The following is a 16,509-nucleotide window of genomic DNA, read 5'->3' as shown; positions in this document are numbered from 1 at the left end:
AATTTTTTTTTCAGATTCACTTCGCATAATTTCAATATCATCTCCAATATCTCATTATATCGAAGTAAATAATAAAATCAAATAAATTTTAACAGAATGTAATTACAGTTAGAAGAATGTAGTTTTACATTTCCAAATTTAATTTTATACTTGATTTTAAATATACTATATTAAACATGGAACTAATTTATATTCCATTAGAGAGCGAAACAAATTCCATCGCAACAAAAAGGGATTTATCTGGGCACGTGCAAAAAAAAAATATCCCCAATGGAAATAGCTTTTTCATCTCATTACATCATTCCTCTCTTCGTGTATTGGAGATCGATTAGGAAATGTATCGATAGCGGTATAATCGATACGTGAAGATATGAACTTCACTATCTCCTGTCTCTGCAGAAAGGGGGTGAAAATGATGAACGAGGCGTTGAGATAAATGAATCCTTGGAGAGAGGTAATAGAGTTAACACTANATGTCTAGGTATTGCTTCCTGTAGAATATTGGAAACATGTTATTTTGATGTGGGTGGTTTGGTTTAAATAACAGCGATTGAACGTGAAATAGTTCCTAAGAAGTGATCCTTAGAGTGTGATTTAGTTTGACAAGAAAAGAAATGGGCTTTTACTTTATAGAGTGTAATCTAGTTCAAATTTTATTTGAAAATAATGAAACAGAAAGATAACAATTGGAAAGCAATCGAATTTCTCGATTGTTTTTTGATAAAATGTATACCTTCACTTATAGGTTGCTAAGTTTAATTTTATAAGCTTTTATTTTATGTAATGGACTTTTACTTTATGAAGAAAAGGTGATTTTTTTAAATAGGATAACTTTTAGGACCCCTTCTAAAATTTTAAAGAAGTGATCTTTGCAATGTGATTTTGTTTAACAAGACAAGAAATGGGCTTTTATTTTATAAAGTGTAATCAAATTCAAATTTTATTTGAAAATCATGAAATAGAAAGGTAACAGTAAAAAATCAATTGGATCATTAAAATTTTTTTATTAACATAATATTAAACACTCTAATATTTGCTAAGTTTAATTTTATAAGCTTTTATTTTCATGTAATGGACTTTTACTTTGTGATATGGTTTTTAATTATACAGAAAGTAATAGATTTTGCATTTTATTTGAAAACAATAAAATAAAATGACAGCAGTAGAAAAATCAGTTAAATTACAAGAATATTTTAAACAATTTTTAGCACCAATTAATGATAGTTGAAAGGTGATTACTAATTACTCTCTCAAAGTCCAATTTATACGACAACACATTTGGTTTAATTTCATTGCATAAAAATGTTTTAGAATTTTCCTATTTGTGTTTCTTTAAAAAGCGAAGTGATCTTTCTCTACGTCGAAAAGTGATTTGCTTTACCCTTATTGCTCAGAATGTTTAATTACAATAGAAAATCATAAAAGGTAAGAAATTTGCACAATGTTATGGCTTAAAATTACCTAATTTGAGTCAAATAGATTTTTTTATAACCAAAATGTTATAAAAGTGAGAAATTGGACAATATTATAGTTTAAAATCACCTTATTTGAGTCAAGTAGATTTTCTTATAACCGAAATTTGAACAAATATCATAACAAAGGTAAGAAATTTGAACAATCCTTATTTGAGTTAAGTAGATTTCTCTCAGCCAAAATGTGAAAAGAATACAGCATAAATATACACCGAAGAGCCATTACATTATGCCCACCCTGCAATTAACACGTAGGGCCACCTTTAACCCTCAAAATTGCTACCACCCACCGTGGCATTGATTCCACAAAATGCTGATAGGTAGCCTGAGGTATTTGGTACCAAGCGCTCACCAACTGGTCCTGCAATTCCCTCACACTGCGAGGGGGTAGCGCGGCAGCACGAATTTGGTTTTCCAAGTAGGACCACAAATGTTCTATTGGATTAAGGTCGGGTGGATTTGGGGGCCAAGACATGACTTGAAAGTCACTGGAATGTTTCTCGACGATTCGGCCCTTATGACATGGTGCATTATCCTGTTGGTAAACACCATCCCCCGCAAGAAAAACTGTTGCCATGAACCTGATCTGCAACTATGTTCAAGAAGCTTACAGACGTCAGGGATTGTTCTATGAGAATTATGGGTCCTAATGTGCCCCATGAAAACATTGTTCCTGGGCGAGAAACCATGAAAACCTGGGCGAGCCCATTGTTATAGATCATAGATTCTCAACCTTTTTAACGTTGCCGTCCCCTTAAGAAGCAAAACACATATCAACACCCCCTTAGTTAAAATTGAGTTATTTAGAGCATGAAGACGGAGGGGGTGTGGTGAATTATAAGAGGCATTTTTAGGCAATTTTTTAAGCTTTAAATGTGTTTTTTTTTAAAATAATTAATGTGTATGTTAACTCGATAACTTTCTCCCGGCAGGTAATCGCAGTCTATTTGTCATAAAAAAAATAAATACGGTAATGAAAAAAAAAGTACAACAAAGAAAACTATGCTTAAAAAGAGTCACTTGTTCTTAATTAAATAATTAAAAACACCCGAAAATACAAGTAGTATCAACCAAACAATCAAGTTACATGTCAGTGGAATGATTGTATTTGATGGTTCATATCCAGTTTCTTAACGTTCGATTCAATATTTTTAGTGAGGTGAAGATGCAAGTCCCCTCGTTGCATGATTTCGAGTCTATTTCTCTTTTTTGTGACTAGATCCATAACAGCACTGAATCCACGTTCTATGAGGTAGGAGAAAGGGAAGGAAATTAAGAAAAAAATTGACAATAGTCAACAATTCAGAGTAGAGGCGACTGATGTTGCCTTGAAGCCAAATTGACCTTGAAGCCAAAATTCTGTGAGCGATCACCATTTCAAAGCTTCATTAGTTGAAAGTTCGACCGATTCCTCCTGAATCTGAACCTTTTCTGCTTCAATATTCAAAAAAGGGTTCATAACCCATTGAGAGACTTCCGGAACAAAACATATTTATAACGGTCAGAACAGTCCATGTGCAAAGAGTCAAGGTGCTAACTATACTCTTGTGTATCATCAGAGGAAATTTCGCCATTCTTTTCAAAATACGATAAGATTTGAAATTGGCTGAACTCATTCCTACCAAATTTCTGCTTCCACAAAGTAAGTTTTTTCAGAAATGTAGAAATCAAAATGGCGAAAAACCCACCATGTCGACCCACTATTGCAAGGGATATTTTTGATTAAATCGGATGAGGCTGGATAGTGTAAAACTGTTTCTGAAACTTCCTAACAGCCGACAGTATCAATTCTTTGCCGATGGTATGACATTTCCCAGATTTAGCAATTAATTTTGATATAGTATGAGAGCTTATCAAACCATCGTCGCATTTCTGTGATAAGGTTGTTAGTAAGCCTGCTGGTGGTTAGTAAGCCTGCATTTTACTGCTGGTACTAATGTTGCATCAGATAATCTTACTTTAATATATTAATTTAATCTTTTTTTCTTTAATATTAATTTAGATTAATTTGATTTATTAAATGATTCTTAATTTAATAGTTTTACTTGAGAGTTTTAAAAACTAAATTTGAATGACGAAACATGCTCATCGCCCCCCCCCTACAGCCCAAAACAAGTCCACCGCCCCTCAGCTTACTCCCAACGCCCCCTTTGAGAAACAATGTTAAAGATGGAGGGTGGTCATAATGTAATGGCTCTTCGGTGTATATATCATACGATTTGTAAAAAATGCTAAAAATTAAAATTTACATTTTTTATATAATAATAAAAAATGTAAAAAATAATTTTTATGAATTGAAATTTTTTAAGATTTTATTCATCGAATTTATGAGTTAACTTTTTTTCAAGCTTCATATTTCTAAGCAAAAATACTTTATTCAGCTATTATTTAATGCTCAATACAGACAAACGATATAGATTTAATGCTCGCATCAAGAGTATAATGTGTTTATATTTTATGAAATGTAATAAAGTTCGCATTATATTTGAAAATAGTAAAATAGTAAGACAGTAGCAATCGAATGTTTATAAATTTTTTCACTCATTTGATTATTAATTGCTGTTCATTATTTTATACTCAGATAATCAAAGTTTAAAGCTAAATTTTAGATATTTTGTTCAGTTACTGTATTTAAATAAACTGTTATAAGCATTGAAGAACGTGTATATTTTCGAGTAACAACTATAATTACAGTTCGGTGAGTAATTTAATATAAATCAGATTTTATTATTTTTCTGAGGATTCATATTCTTTGAGGACTCATTTTGATCAAGTTATATGACAACTATTTGCAAAATGCTTTACTAATAAAGTATGCAAACTTAGTAAGTAGAATAAGTAAATTTATTCGTACAAAATAACATTCATAAAAGTAGAAAACAAGTAAAATTATAATAGGCATTAATGATAAGCCCTAATAAAGTATATTAAATAATAAAGTAATGCAATAAATATTACAATCGCAAAAAATTGAGAAGATTTTTGCGTCTTAAAAAAGTAAATGTTTGAATTTACATCACATCTAGTTTTTTTTTGCCAAACGCTGTGTGCCAAAACAATAAATATTCTAATTATTCTTTCAAAAGCAATAAGTTTCATCGAATTTCTATATATTATTGCAAAAACAGCGTAAACGAGTTAATACTATAAAGAACCAAAAAAGTTTTATTACGATTTCTCAGAAGAGACAGAAAAAAAAATGGCGCAAGAGACAAATTTGTCTTTCATTATTTCCGCACACGATGGAAATTAAATTCGTGATTGTCAAGAGAATTGCCTTCGGCGCAAGGAATCATGTATAGAGAAACGAATAAATTGCTTCATTCCGCTTTGGCTCTAATGCGTCCCATTCTGGGGACGCATTAGAGTCTTCTATCGTAACAGAAATATATCATTTCACTTGAAAAAGAAATGGAAAAATCTTTAGAGTGTCCTTAATCATAAGGACATTATCGATTTTTCATTGATAACTCAAAGACTTATTTCGTAAATATTTGAAGAAGTTATCTCAAAGATATTTATGGGTTTTCTGTTCCATGAACTAGACTTGAAAATTTAAATTTTCAGTTAGTTGCCAGTGGCCAGTAAACTCTAATAACTTAGTAGCAACTTTTTCTGCAAATCTAATAAGTGGGTAACTGATATGGATCGGTCTTCTTAATTTAATAGCAACTTTTTGAAAACGCTTGGATTAAATTTTTTAAAAAAAAAATTATATTTAAAATAATTTACGTCAATAAAAATTTAATTGAATAATAAAAATATAAATGCGTGATACAATTTAGTCAAACATACTGACTTTAAAGAACTTTAAAAATACCTTGGGAGGCAAAATGTATTTAATGTAGAGTGGCAAAGTTTGAAATCCGGCATTCTATGGAATGCCTAGGCATTGTATATAATGCCTAAAACTAGCCATCAATGTACAAAACGATTTATATTTCACACATTTCCTAGGCATTCTATAGAATGCCAAATGAGAAACTGGCAAAGTATTAAATACATCTCCGATTGATCAGTTGCACTTTGGGCTTTGTACGAGAATACTTTATAAGAAAGGCATAAATTATGTTTTGTACAACTTTCATTTTTCTTTACGCATTTTTAATAAATATTTTTTAATTGCACTTTCATTATTTTTTCAGAATAACATTTTTATTTTTGAGAAATGTATATCATTTAAATAATAACCTCATCTGGACCTTTTTTTCATACTTTGCCTAAATAACATTTGTCATTCGATAGAATGACAAGGTATTACATGCAATACTTGGGAAAGTATGTAATACTACTCATATTTCATACCTTGTCTAAAAACATCTGGCATTACATACAATGTCTAGGCATTCCATAGAATGCCGGTGCTTCCTACTTTGCCGGTAACATATACATAAAAACTTTGAAATATGTAAATTCTTAAAGAACTCTCCTTCTACACGAATCTTTCCATCGAAAATTGGATTCTTTAGGATAAAAATTTTGAATGGAGATATTGAATATTTTAATGAAAACTCTACTTTCCAGAATATTTCTGCATTGATGTACTTTTATCATTAAAGATTTTTTAAAGAAAAAAAAAAGATGGGAAAAGGGTAACAGATTGTTTATTTAATTTAAGTCGTCGCCACTTTAATCGTTGACTCGCCATGTTGTTAGTGGTTATTTTCAGGTCTATATATGACTGTGAATGTTTTCTTCGTTTCCAATTACTAGTTTTAAAATAAAACATTAAACTTTTAATAGATTTCATAAGAGAACATTTACACGATAACGGGATTTTAATATTTAAATAAAATGTTCTTAAAATTCGTGAAAATTTTCATAAAAGGCAATCTATGAGAAGGCAAAATACAAGCATTAAAACCTATTTGATTGATAAGTAAAATTAAAACGAATTTTCGACAAACCACTTTTATCATCTTTATTTAGTGTCAACTGATAATCAAATTGATTTTGATTGTTTTAATCTTGCCTTGCTTGAAGGGTTCAGGTCAAGATTACGATCAGTGGGTGAATGAATGGATGGATTAATGGGTATCGAGCTCTTGGATATAGCTGGTAGCACTGGAAAACAAGAACACTCGCACCCCGAGTGCCTTAATGGCCCACGACAAAAACATATATTTAATTGCATCAAATTTGAACTCAACGTCCCGTACCAAATTTGGCGTTTAATATTACAAAGTCTAAAAATATTAAAAAAATAATTGGCTAGCAAAAGCACGAATAAAAGTATTAAAAAATGACGTGGTAGCAAAGCATGAATAAAATAAAATAAACACATAAAGAGATAAACAGTAAAATAAAAGCTGACGATAAAATTAGAAAACCTTTTTAGAACAACAGAGTTTTTTTTCCTTTTGAGTTTAGTTTTGTTTTGGAATTTGTGTTTTCTTATAAACCGTTGTTTTATAATATTTTAACTATCCCGTTACGGGTACTTCATATTTATTTCTGTTTGTGTTGTTTGTGAATAAAAGTTTTTTTTTTTAAGAGACAGAACTGTTATTTATATAGCTTGATACGTTGCAATTTATATGTTAAATACATACTTTTTGGTGCTTTTTTGGATCATCTAAACATGCAATAATTTTGTTTTCAGATTCACTTCGCATAATTTCAATATCATCTCCAATAGCTCATTATATCAAAGTATATAATAAAATCAAATCAATTTTAACAGAATGTAATTACAGTTAGCAGAATGAAGTTTTACATTTCCAAATTTAATTTTATACTTGATTTTAAATATACTATATTAAACATGGAACTAATTTATATTCCATTAGAGAGCGAAACAAATTCCATCGCAACAAAAAGGGATTTATCTGGGCACGTGCAAAAAAAAAATATCCCCAATGGAAATAGCTTTTTCATCTCATTACATCATTCCTCTCTTCGTGTATTGGAGATCGATTAGGAAATGTATCGATAGCGGTATAATCGATACGTGAAGATATGAACTTCACTATCTCCTGTCTCTGCAGAAAGGGGGTGAAAATGATGAACGAGGCGTTGAGATAAATGAATCCTTGGAGAGAGGTAATAGAGTTAACACTATGAAGGTGTCCAAGTTAGTTAATGACTAAAGTTATAATATTTATAACTTACCCGATTGGTGTAATGTTAAGTTAAAATTGTTGTGTAGTGCAGAACTTAATTTGGAAACTCGTTCCGATAGTTCGAGTTAATAGCAGAAGTAACATTTGGAGATTGAAATTTAATAGACAGAATAATTTGTTTTCAAAGTTAATTAATGGTTGGGTAATTAAATCAATGGCTGTGTCAGGTGAGGTAGAGATGTAACTGTTAGTTTGAAACTTTGTATATGAAGTTATTAAATTATTAGATAATCATTAATTAGAAATGGAAAGAAAGTCATATAGGTGTCTTAAAATGACACATGTATTATAACTGAATAAATACCTGTGAACAGAGAATCTATTATTATAATCAGATTAAATATATTGATGGGTTCTTAAGCATTTAAAATTTAGACAATCTTCAAGATTTAATAACTGATTGTTGTGAATGAAACACATTTTGCTACGTTATTATTAATTCGCTTCTGTGAAGGTAATGGTTGAATTTTGCGAACAAAATAACGACCATTTTTAGGATAACTAGAGAGCACATATTCTAGTACTGAACTGCTAAAACTGGAGAAGTATTGCTGCGAAATTGTCAGGATAGAAGAGATTTTTTGAGAAGGCCAGGGCCTATATCGGGCTGTCACGCTAATGATGGCGATGATACGTAATTAAGAAAGCACATATTTTGATTGGAGTTTCGACTCTGATAATTAATAATGTTTTAGTCATTTTCTGACCCTTACAAGCATAATTTATTATTTAAACAACCAAGAACTTTTTGATTAACTATAATACTCAAAATTCAACAAGAACTTGGTAATACATAGCGATATATGTTTTAATTATTTCTTCGGGCAGTTATAAAAATTTATCACCAAAAAAATTTGTCAATAAAATATCTGACTTATTAGTGTATTAAAAATTTGACTGGAAATTTGGGCCGGATTCCATTGTTTCTCCCAATCGTTAAAAGCGGAATTAATCGCCATTTTATCGTTAATCCAAACTTGACTCACAAAGTAAAAGTCAAAATAAATTAGATAAAATGTATTTTAAATCTACGTTTTTTAATTTGAATACAAAGGAGACAAATAAATTTTTGAATCATTTTTGAGAAAACATGGTGAGAACGCATGTGTATATAGAAAACGCGTGTGTTTATAGAAATTTACGATGCACACTTCATTTTGGGTTCAACTTAACAGGTTAAATCCTTGTCTCCTTTTCAGTCCACTGACAAAATGTATTTAAACTATTTTCTCTCTTTTTTAACCATTTATAGTTTGGGTAGAATTTAGTGCCTGCACGCATAGCTTTTGAGCTTTATTCCTGATTCTTTTGAATCTTAATAACTAGTTTTTTTTTAAAGCAAAAATCTGATTTTCTCTTCGCAAATCTGGGGAAGCAAGAATCTCAGCAAGACGATAATTTTGGTATAAGTTTGCTTATGAGCCAAACGTTTAGACGTTAGAAATATCAAACTAAGCTCAAATGTTTTTTTACCGCTGAAAAAAACGCACTCGAAAACGAAAGTTAAAAACAACATGAGATGAGCTGAGCAATATTGCAATAATTGTGCAATATTTAACTTTGCTACATACTTAAGATTATTTTTCAGGAAACTTTTTTTCCAAGAAAAATAAAAATCACACTGAAAAATTATAATTTTCTTTTTAAAAAGACGCCAATTTGGCTAGATTTTATCTTGATGAAAAGTCAACTTAAAAAAAAAAAAAAAAATAATAATGATAAAAATCTTAATTCTTCCATATTTTTAGTGTGTGCACCGACTTTAACTTTACAAACACAAAAATTATTTATATTTAATAAACAAACTCACCTCATCCAATTATATTTTTAAGCACTGTAAATTCAGAAATACAACGTTATCAAGATCCCAGTCTAAACAGTCTATTTTTTACCTACTTAGCACATTTATTTATGGTCAACTATCACGCAGTTGAATGCGCGAATAACACCAAATTAAGAACAAATCCTATCTCCGTAATCTACCCTAATTAACATACGTAATTCTATCCTTTCATCAGCAACATCATCCTTGCAACCAGGTGTCATTAATGAAACCAGAAAGCATTCCCCAATCTTCCTGTAAAGCTTTTCCCACTAAACATTTACTTCAGTGTCCCCAGCTGTTGGCTTACCCTCATTCAGGGGTGGAGAGGGGTCAAAGTTTCAAGTTTACTCTGCAGAATTAAACGAGGGGTCCGATTGTTGACGCAGTAATCAAATGCGAAATTCAAGTCTACTCAGCTATCATCATGTCCGAAATCGATAGTCTTGCATAAACTGGCGGTTTTAGGGAAAAGACGAGAAAGGGAATATTAGGGATTGTCTAGGATCTCCGGGCAAACGTGATCTTTTGGACATTTCAAAATTAACTTGTTTCACTTCAGTTTAAATTGGGACAGAGAAGCCACTTTGAATTGCTTGATTTCGTGCTGGTGTCGTAAAAGGATTGGCATGTGTATGGGAAGTGACTAACCATTCACTGGCGGGTTTATTGAAAAGTTCGTAAAGCCAGAGATTTGAAGTTTCGAATAATTAGAGTTTATGTGATTGGTAAATTAACAATATTCTTACGAACAGGAAGAGTAAATTATATAAATTTTAGTGACTGATAATTGAACACAAGGATGTATTTAAATTTAATCAAATAAATTTCTATACAAATAGACTAAAATCATACGATAATTGCATCCGATTATTCTCAAATACTATACAATTCACATACAATTAGAGTTCTAAACAAGATGATATTTTACAGTCGACAATAATTGTATTTAACGCTTCATTTCAACTGAAAGAGTTAAATTTTTTTTTGAATTCTGTATAGAATATACAAGGGATGATCAAATGAAATGGTACGAAACGACACGGTGTGTACAAATGTAGACTTTATTCAAAATATACACCATAGGCCTGAGCATAACGATCCCACTGATGAACAAGCCGCAGGATTTCTTGTTCCCAGAATTCCAGAGGCCGTGACGAGATCCAGTCCTTGAGTACGTCGTCCGAGTTGAAGAGCTTCCATTTCAGGTGTTTCTTCAGTGGACCAAACACATGGAAATCGCAGGGCGACTAGTCCGGATTGTAGGGCGGATGGTCCAACGTCTCCCACTTGAACTTGGCCAGTTCCATGTGTGTGACTCTGGAGACTTGTGGACGCGCGTTATCACTGAGCAGAGCCACATCCTCCGACAGCAGCCCCGGTCTTTAGCTCTTGATGGACCTGCGTAGGCGTCAGAGTGTCTCACAGTACACATTGGAGTTAATGGTTTTTCTGTGCTCGAGGAAATCGGATAACACCTCGCTGCTCCTCCACCGTCGAATTTTGCAACGCGAGCGCCATCCAGTCCTCATACGGACTGCCGCATCATTTGGACGCCGCGTTTGATAAGAGCTTCAGCTCTCTCCTGCGCATGCGGGCACCCGTACACGCTCCGATCCCAGTCAGAGACTCCAATCGCATCCCGAGATGTCTCGCTACGTTCTCCCATGGCGGAATATGCAAATATTTAACTGTTACGTTTTTACGTCGTTTCGTACCTTTTCATTTGATCACTCCTTGTAGCATTATGATCCCTGCTTTTAGAATATAGTATAACAGTTCATATATTTAATATAATAGATTTTTTAAACTAGTTTTCAAAACTTTAGTATAATAGTCTTTAAAGTTTATAAAACGTTAAGTATAATTTACTGTATAGGTTAATCCAAAAAGAGCAGATGTATTTGGCACCTTGTTCGAAATTTATTAGATCAAATACAGATTACTCTTTATTTTTGGATTTTAATGAAAAATGGAAACAATATAATATTATTTATGATGATTTTCAGCGAAATTTGAATTTTTTTAAATTTTTTTTTATAAACTGCTTTTTTTTATACGAGTCGGCAAATAAAGTGAAAAAATTATTAAAGAAGCAATGTTTGTGTGATTGTAAGTCATCGTATCTGGACAAACGTTAGGCACTTAAAGCTATGTAATTTGTAATGATGAAAGATATGGACTAGAGTTTGTGCGAAGAATGTGCCAGTTTATCAGAATTAAAAGCATTATTTTTAATGTTTCCACAATTCTTTTCAATGCTACGTAATGGTCGTTTTTAGCATATCTAAACACTAAATGAATATATCATTAAATATTAAATTTACACGTAATTTAGTTTTTTGGTTTGGATCAACAAAAAAGAATTTGCAAATTCATTTAAAAATCTTTGTATTTCACATGCGATTTATCTATTTTAAGTTTCAGGAAGATAATTAACAACTACTTAGAAACGTTTACGTAAATCTCCTGAATTTTTCGCCAAACTGTGCTTATAATAGTTTTATTGAGTACAATGAGACTGTTGGCAGACCATTAGAATAATAATATGCTTATTTTGTGGGCAATAAAATGAAAAAAGCCATTCTGTAAACTAATTGTTCAAAATAAATTTTCGCTATTTCATTTTGTATTGCTAAATAGATTGAGCAGTATTTAAAAAAAATTCACAAAAAACTTCATTTTTTTACAACACGTTCCACTCTTTTACATTATATGCTGCATTGATAGGGTGCGAAATTGGAAATACATTTACTTTATGGTTTAAGACAGCCTTTTATTAAAAAAAAAAAACAATACGAGAATATAATTTCTGAAAAGAAGATGCTACCTCGAAAATATTCAATCCTATCTAAGCTTAACTCAAAGAACTATAGCTATTGGCAGAACAAATATTATGTAGCATTAGTTAAGCTCAAAGCTAGGCTTAGAATTGAAGCAAATGAATTTTTTTATTGTAATAATAGCTTAAATCATCCAATTATCATTTGCAGACGTAGTATAAAAATCTGATAATCGCATTAGGCATGAAGGAAGAAAGTTAATACCATTTAATTTTATTGCATAACGAGAAAAAAAATTAAAAAAATGCAGTGTGGAAAAATACTTTGAACGGAAGTTTTAGCATGCATAAGTTCATTTTAACAATGTAATAAATTCGATGTGTAAATAATAAATTCAATGTCATTTCAAGCATAAAGCTTATTAACTGTTATAAATTCAGATTCACTTAAATTAAACTCTTAAATACATAATAGTAATAATTCTTTTCGTGAAGGGGAAAAAAAACTTAGAGTCATTGACATGCAAAACTCTTTTTAATCTCTATTTATAATAATTAACAATAAATTAATAATCACAAAAAATAAATTTTAAATTTTAAATCTATAAAATCTCGAAATGTGTGCTTACGAAGGGACAAAGTTCGAAATGCATGTTTACGAAAATGGATATAGCTCGAAATGCGTGTTTACGAAAATTGAAAAAGCTCGAAATGCGTGTTTACGAAAATTGAAATAGCTCGAAATGCGTGTTTACGAAAATGGACATTGGTTGTATAAATAAATAACTAAAATAATAACTAATGTTAAAACAATAACTTAACATGTGAAATATGCAGATAAAACTTTCGTCGTATTTATAAACACAACTGTGGTGCTTGTTTTTGTCATTAATATATGGGGTATTATTAATGCGTAAGATATTATTTACTTAATCATAAAACTTAAGCACGGCAATTATGTTAAACTATTGAAAGAGCCACGCGTTTTATTGGTTGGTTTACTGGAGGTGAGTTAAATGATACTGGTGCAATGTCATAATTTATTCTCATAAATCTATTTGATTTCAACTTTTAAGATGCTTGAAGAGCTAAGAGACGATTAGTATGATAACAGACTTACCCAGTAATGGTGATTTGTACCAATATCCATCTCTAACTTCAAGATAATCAGTTTCACAGTTATCTGATAAGCGTAGATCTATTTCCGTAACATTTAAAATGATTCTCTCGCCTTGTGTAGCTGTGATTCTCCATTCACAGCGTTCTCCGTCCGAGGGGGGATTCGAATTAGGGTACTCTGGAGATGATAGTATGCCGCTAGGGTTCTGCAATGATTTGCCACAGCCTGGAAAAGCATATAACCATTTTTCAGCTTAATTAATCAATTTTCTTTATGTTTGTTATTACCAAATAAATTTTTTATAAAATACACAGGGATTTAATAATAATAATAATAATAGGTGTTTTGCTGAAAAATACCGAATCAAATTAAATAGAATGTAATACTTTGAGAACTTATGATATCACTCCTATCTTGGCGATTTTTGTTCAGTTTTGTAAAATAAAGGAATTTATTCAGTTTTTCCACTCATAATTATATATTTAAACCAATATATAAAACCAGATATAAAAAGTGTTAAAAGAACGTTAAATGTAGGATCACCAAAAATTTCTTATAGTCTTTTTTTTTTAAAAAAAAAATCTTATACGTCTGTAAGTAAATTTTTTGAACTGGCTATTGATAATGAAATATAAAACTGATTAGTGGAATTAAAAAAAATCAAATTTGAAAGAAAATCAATTGATTTAAAGAAACAAAGGTGTGTTACTAAGTGGATTATTGAGCCATAATACAGTGATTTCCCATTTTCGTTTGGGTACGAAATCCTAATCGAACGAACTTCTTTTAGCGAAACTCCGAAAAATTTCAATTGAAATTGGGAAAAATATTAATCAACTAAAGACCATTATTTATTTTGAAAATATTTAATAAATTAAAATTTTTTAAGTATTTTGAAAAGATTTAATGAATGAATAAATAATGAATTTTTTCATCGTGTAGTTTTAACATTACTAATTTTAAAATTGGGTTTCATTACTGGCAGTTGAATATTTTCAGAACTAAAAAGTCATCTAATCTAGTTCATAATTTGATTTCGTAGTATGTATAAACTGAAAATAAATAAGCTGGAATGCGATTTTCGTTTGAATAAAAATGAAAAAGGATAAAATAAATCTTGAGAATAGTTATCAAATCAATATAATATAACTAACGGAAAATTAATTGGATATGAAATTTTTTACGGGGTTTCATGGCTGACAATTTTGCCTAAAATCTCGGAAATCTAGTACTTTTTCTATGGAACTCAGGGGTACCGCGGAACACCAATTGGGAACCACTGCCATAATAATAGCAGAAAGCATAAATTATGCTCAGAATTTCTGAAGAAAAGAAACTTTTCAATATTGGTAAACTTCACATATTTTTCACACAGTACTGAATCCCATAAAACCATGTAAAAAAATCAATCAGAAATATCACTCAAAAAAACATAGCTTAGAGAAAAACATCTTTATAAAAAAAACCATTAGAAAGTTAATTCGTTACAAGCATTGAAGATCATTGTATTTTTAATTTGAAAATAATATATGCCTCAAGCGTGGTTAAATTTTACAATAGTAAGTAAAGTAATTTTAATCAAATTATATTTTTATTATTTAGGGGAAAAAAATTCTCAATAATTCGTCTTGAAGATAAAATCTTAAATGCGGTTACGATTTTTATCTGTACAAATTTCAAAAGAAGCTTTGATACATTTTAAACAGAAATATTGTGTAAAAAAAACTGAATGGTTAGAGAAGCTTTTAGAGCTTAAAGCGAACTTAGTATCTAAGTCATGTCGAGAAAATCCTTTTTGGAATATACCTATTGAATAACCTCTAGATATTCTAAAGAAATACCTCTTCTTATTCAGAAATTTTTTTTGAAAAATTCTCTGATATTCATAGTTTAAAATCTATCATTCCATACAATTTTAGCACTATAACTGATATAAATGCCTATGAAATTATTGTTAAATCTATTGGTTCTTTTGAGAAATGTTTGGAAATTTTCAATTCCAATGATTTATTAATGTAATCAGCTTTGCAGATTCAGATTAATTAAAAAAAACTCCATTATTTTAAGCCAAGAAGGAAAAATTAGTTAAAATTTTCAATGAAAAACAATTGCCTACGCTTCAAAATTCACTAATTTTTTAACAATTTGCTCAAATTTGCTTTTACCATCAGCGCGAAAATACCAAATATTTTGACCACAATAAATCTCTTTAGTTTTAATAGACTAAATTATTGTTACAATACTCGATTTATACTTGTATCTTAGTATAAAGACGAAAATATATGTTTTGTCCACTGGATGTCCTAAAAATGACCAATGATTTGAAAATCTAATTAGAAAACCTGAAGGAAATAGAAACGTATGCCTAAGCTTAGAAAAGCAGATTTAAGTATCATCAATTTTCAAAAATGGTTACAAAGTATTCTAACAGATGGCCCTAACTAAAACTCTAAAATAATGTTTTAAAAATAACCACCATTCCATGCAATGTACAGCCAGAAAATGAAAGTGACCGACGCCTAGCAAACATTTCAGTTGGGATAGCCTGATATGCATCATAAAATTCTGTTTTACAGTCTCTTCCAAACAGCAGCGTGATCTGTTGACGAAATTTTTAATTATTTTTAAAATTTGATCAAAATAAACTTTTGGTTTCCAAAGCATAATTTCCTTCGATTTTTCTTTGTTTTTTTTTAAATGATTGGTCAGTCTTGGGTCTAGGTTCAGGTAGATCGACTTTATACGATCAAGATAACTTGGAAAGTGCTTAAGATTAAACTAAATATTGAAACCGAAGATTAGTTGCTATTGTACTAATGTATATAGAAACAATAATACCATCACCAGACTAGATGTATGAGGAAAAGAGTGTACTTAACTAATGTATATCGAAACAATAATACCATCACCAGACTAGATGCATGGGGAAAAGAGTGTACTTAACTAATGTATATAGAAAGAATAATGCCATCACCAGATCCGATGTATGGGTAAGAGAGTGTACTTAATTAATGTATATAGAAACAATAATACCATCACCAGATCCGATGTATGGGGAAAAGAGTGTAGTTAACTAATGTATATAGAAACAATAATACCATCACCAGACCCGATGCATGGGCAAAAGAGTGTACTTAACTAATGTATATCGAAACAATAATACCATCACCGGACTAGATGCATGGGGAAAA

At 30.5% G+C, this 16,509-nt stretch overlaps 1 protein-coding gene across 1 annotated transcript in view; it reads right to left on the bottom strand.

The window, feature by feature from the left end:
- Positions 1-16,509, bottom strand: part of LOC107453436 (bone morphogenetic protein 1) — a 253,920-nt gene that overhangs the window by 74,762 nt on the left and 162,649 nt on the right. Inside the window, exon 8 of the mRNA XM_043049329.2 lies at positions 13,319-13,543. Within this exon, the coding sequence (XP_042905263.1) occupies positions 13,319-13,543 (225 nt within the window). The remainder of the gene's footprint in view (positions 1-13,318; positions 13,544-16,509) is intronic.

The sequence above is a fragment of the Parasteatoda tepidariorum genome, chromosome 6, assembly GCF_043381705.1.
Source record: "Parasteatoda tepidariorum isolate YZ-2023 chromosome 6, CAS_Ptep_4.0, whole genome shotgun sequence".
Taxonomy (NCBI): Eukaryota; Metazoa; Arthropoda; class Arachnida; order Araneae; family Theridiidae; genus Parasteatoda; species Parasteatoda tepidariorum.
The sequence above is the reverse complement of the archived record's forward strand: the minus strand, read 5'-3'. Positions and strand labels throughout refer to the sequence as shown.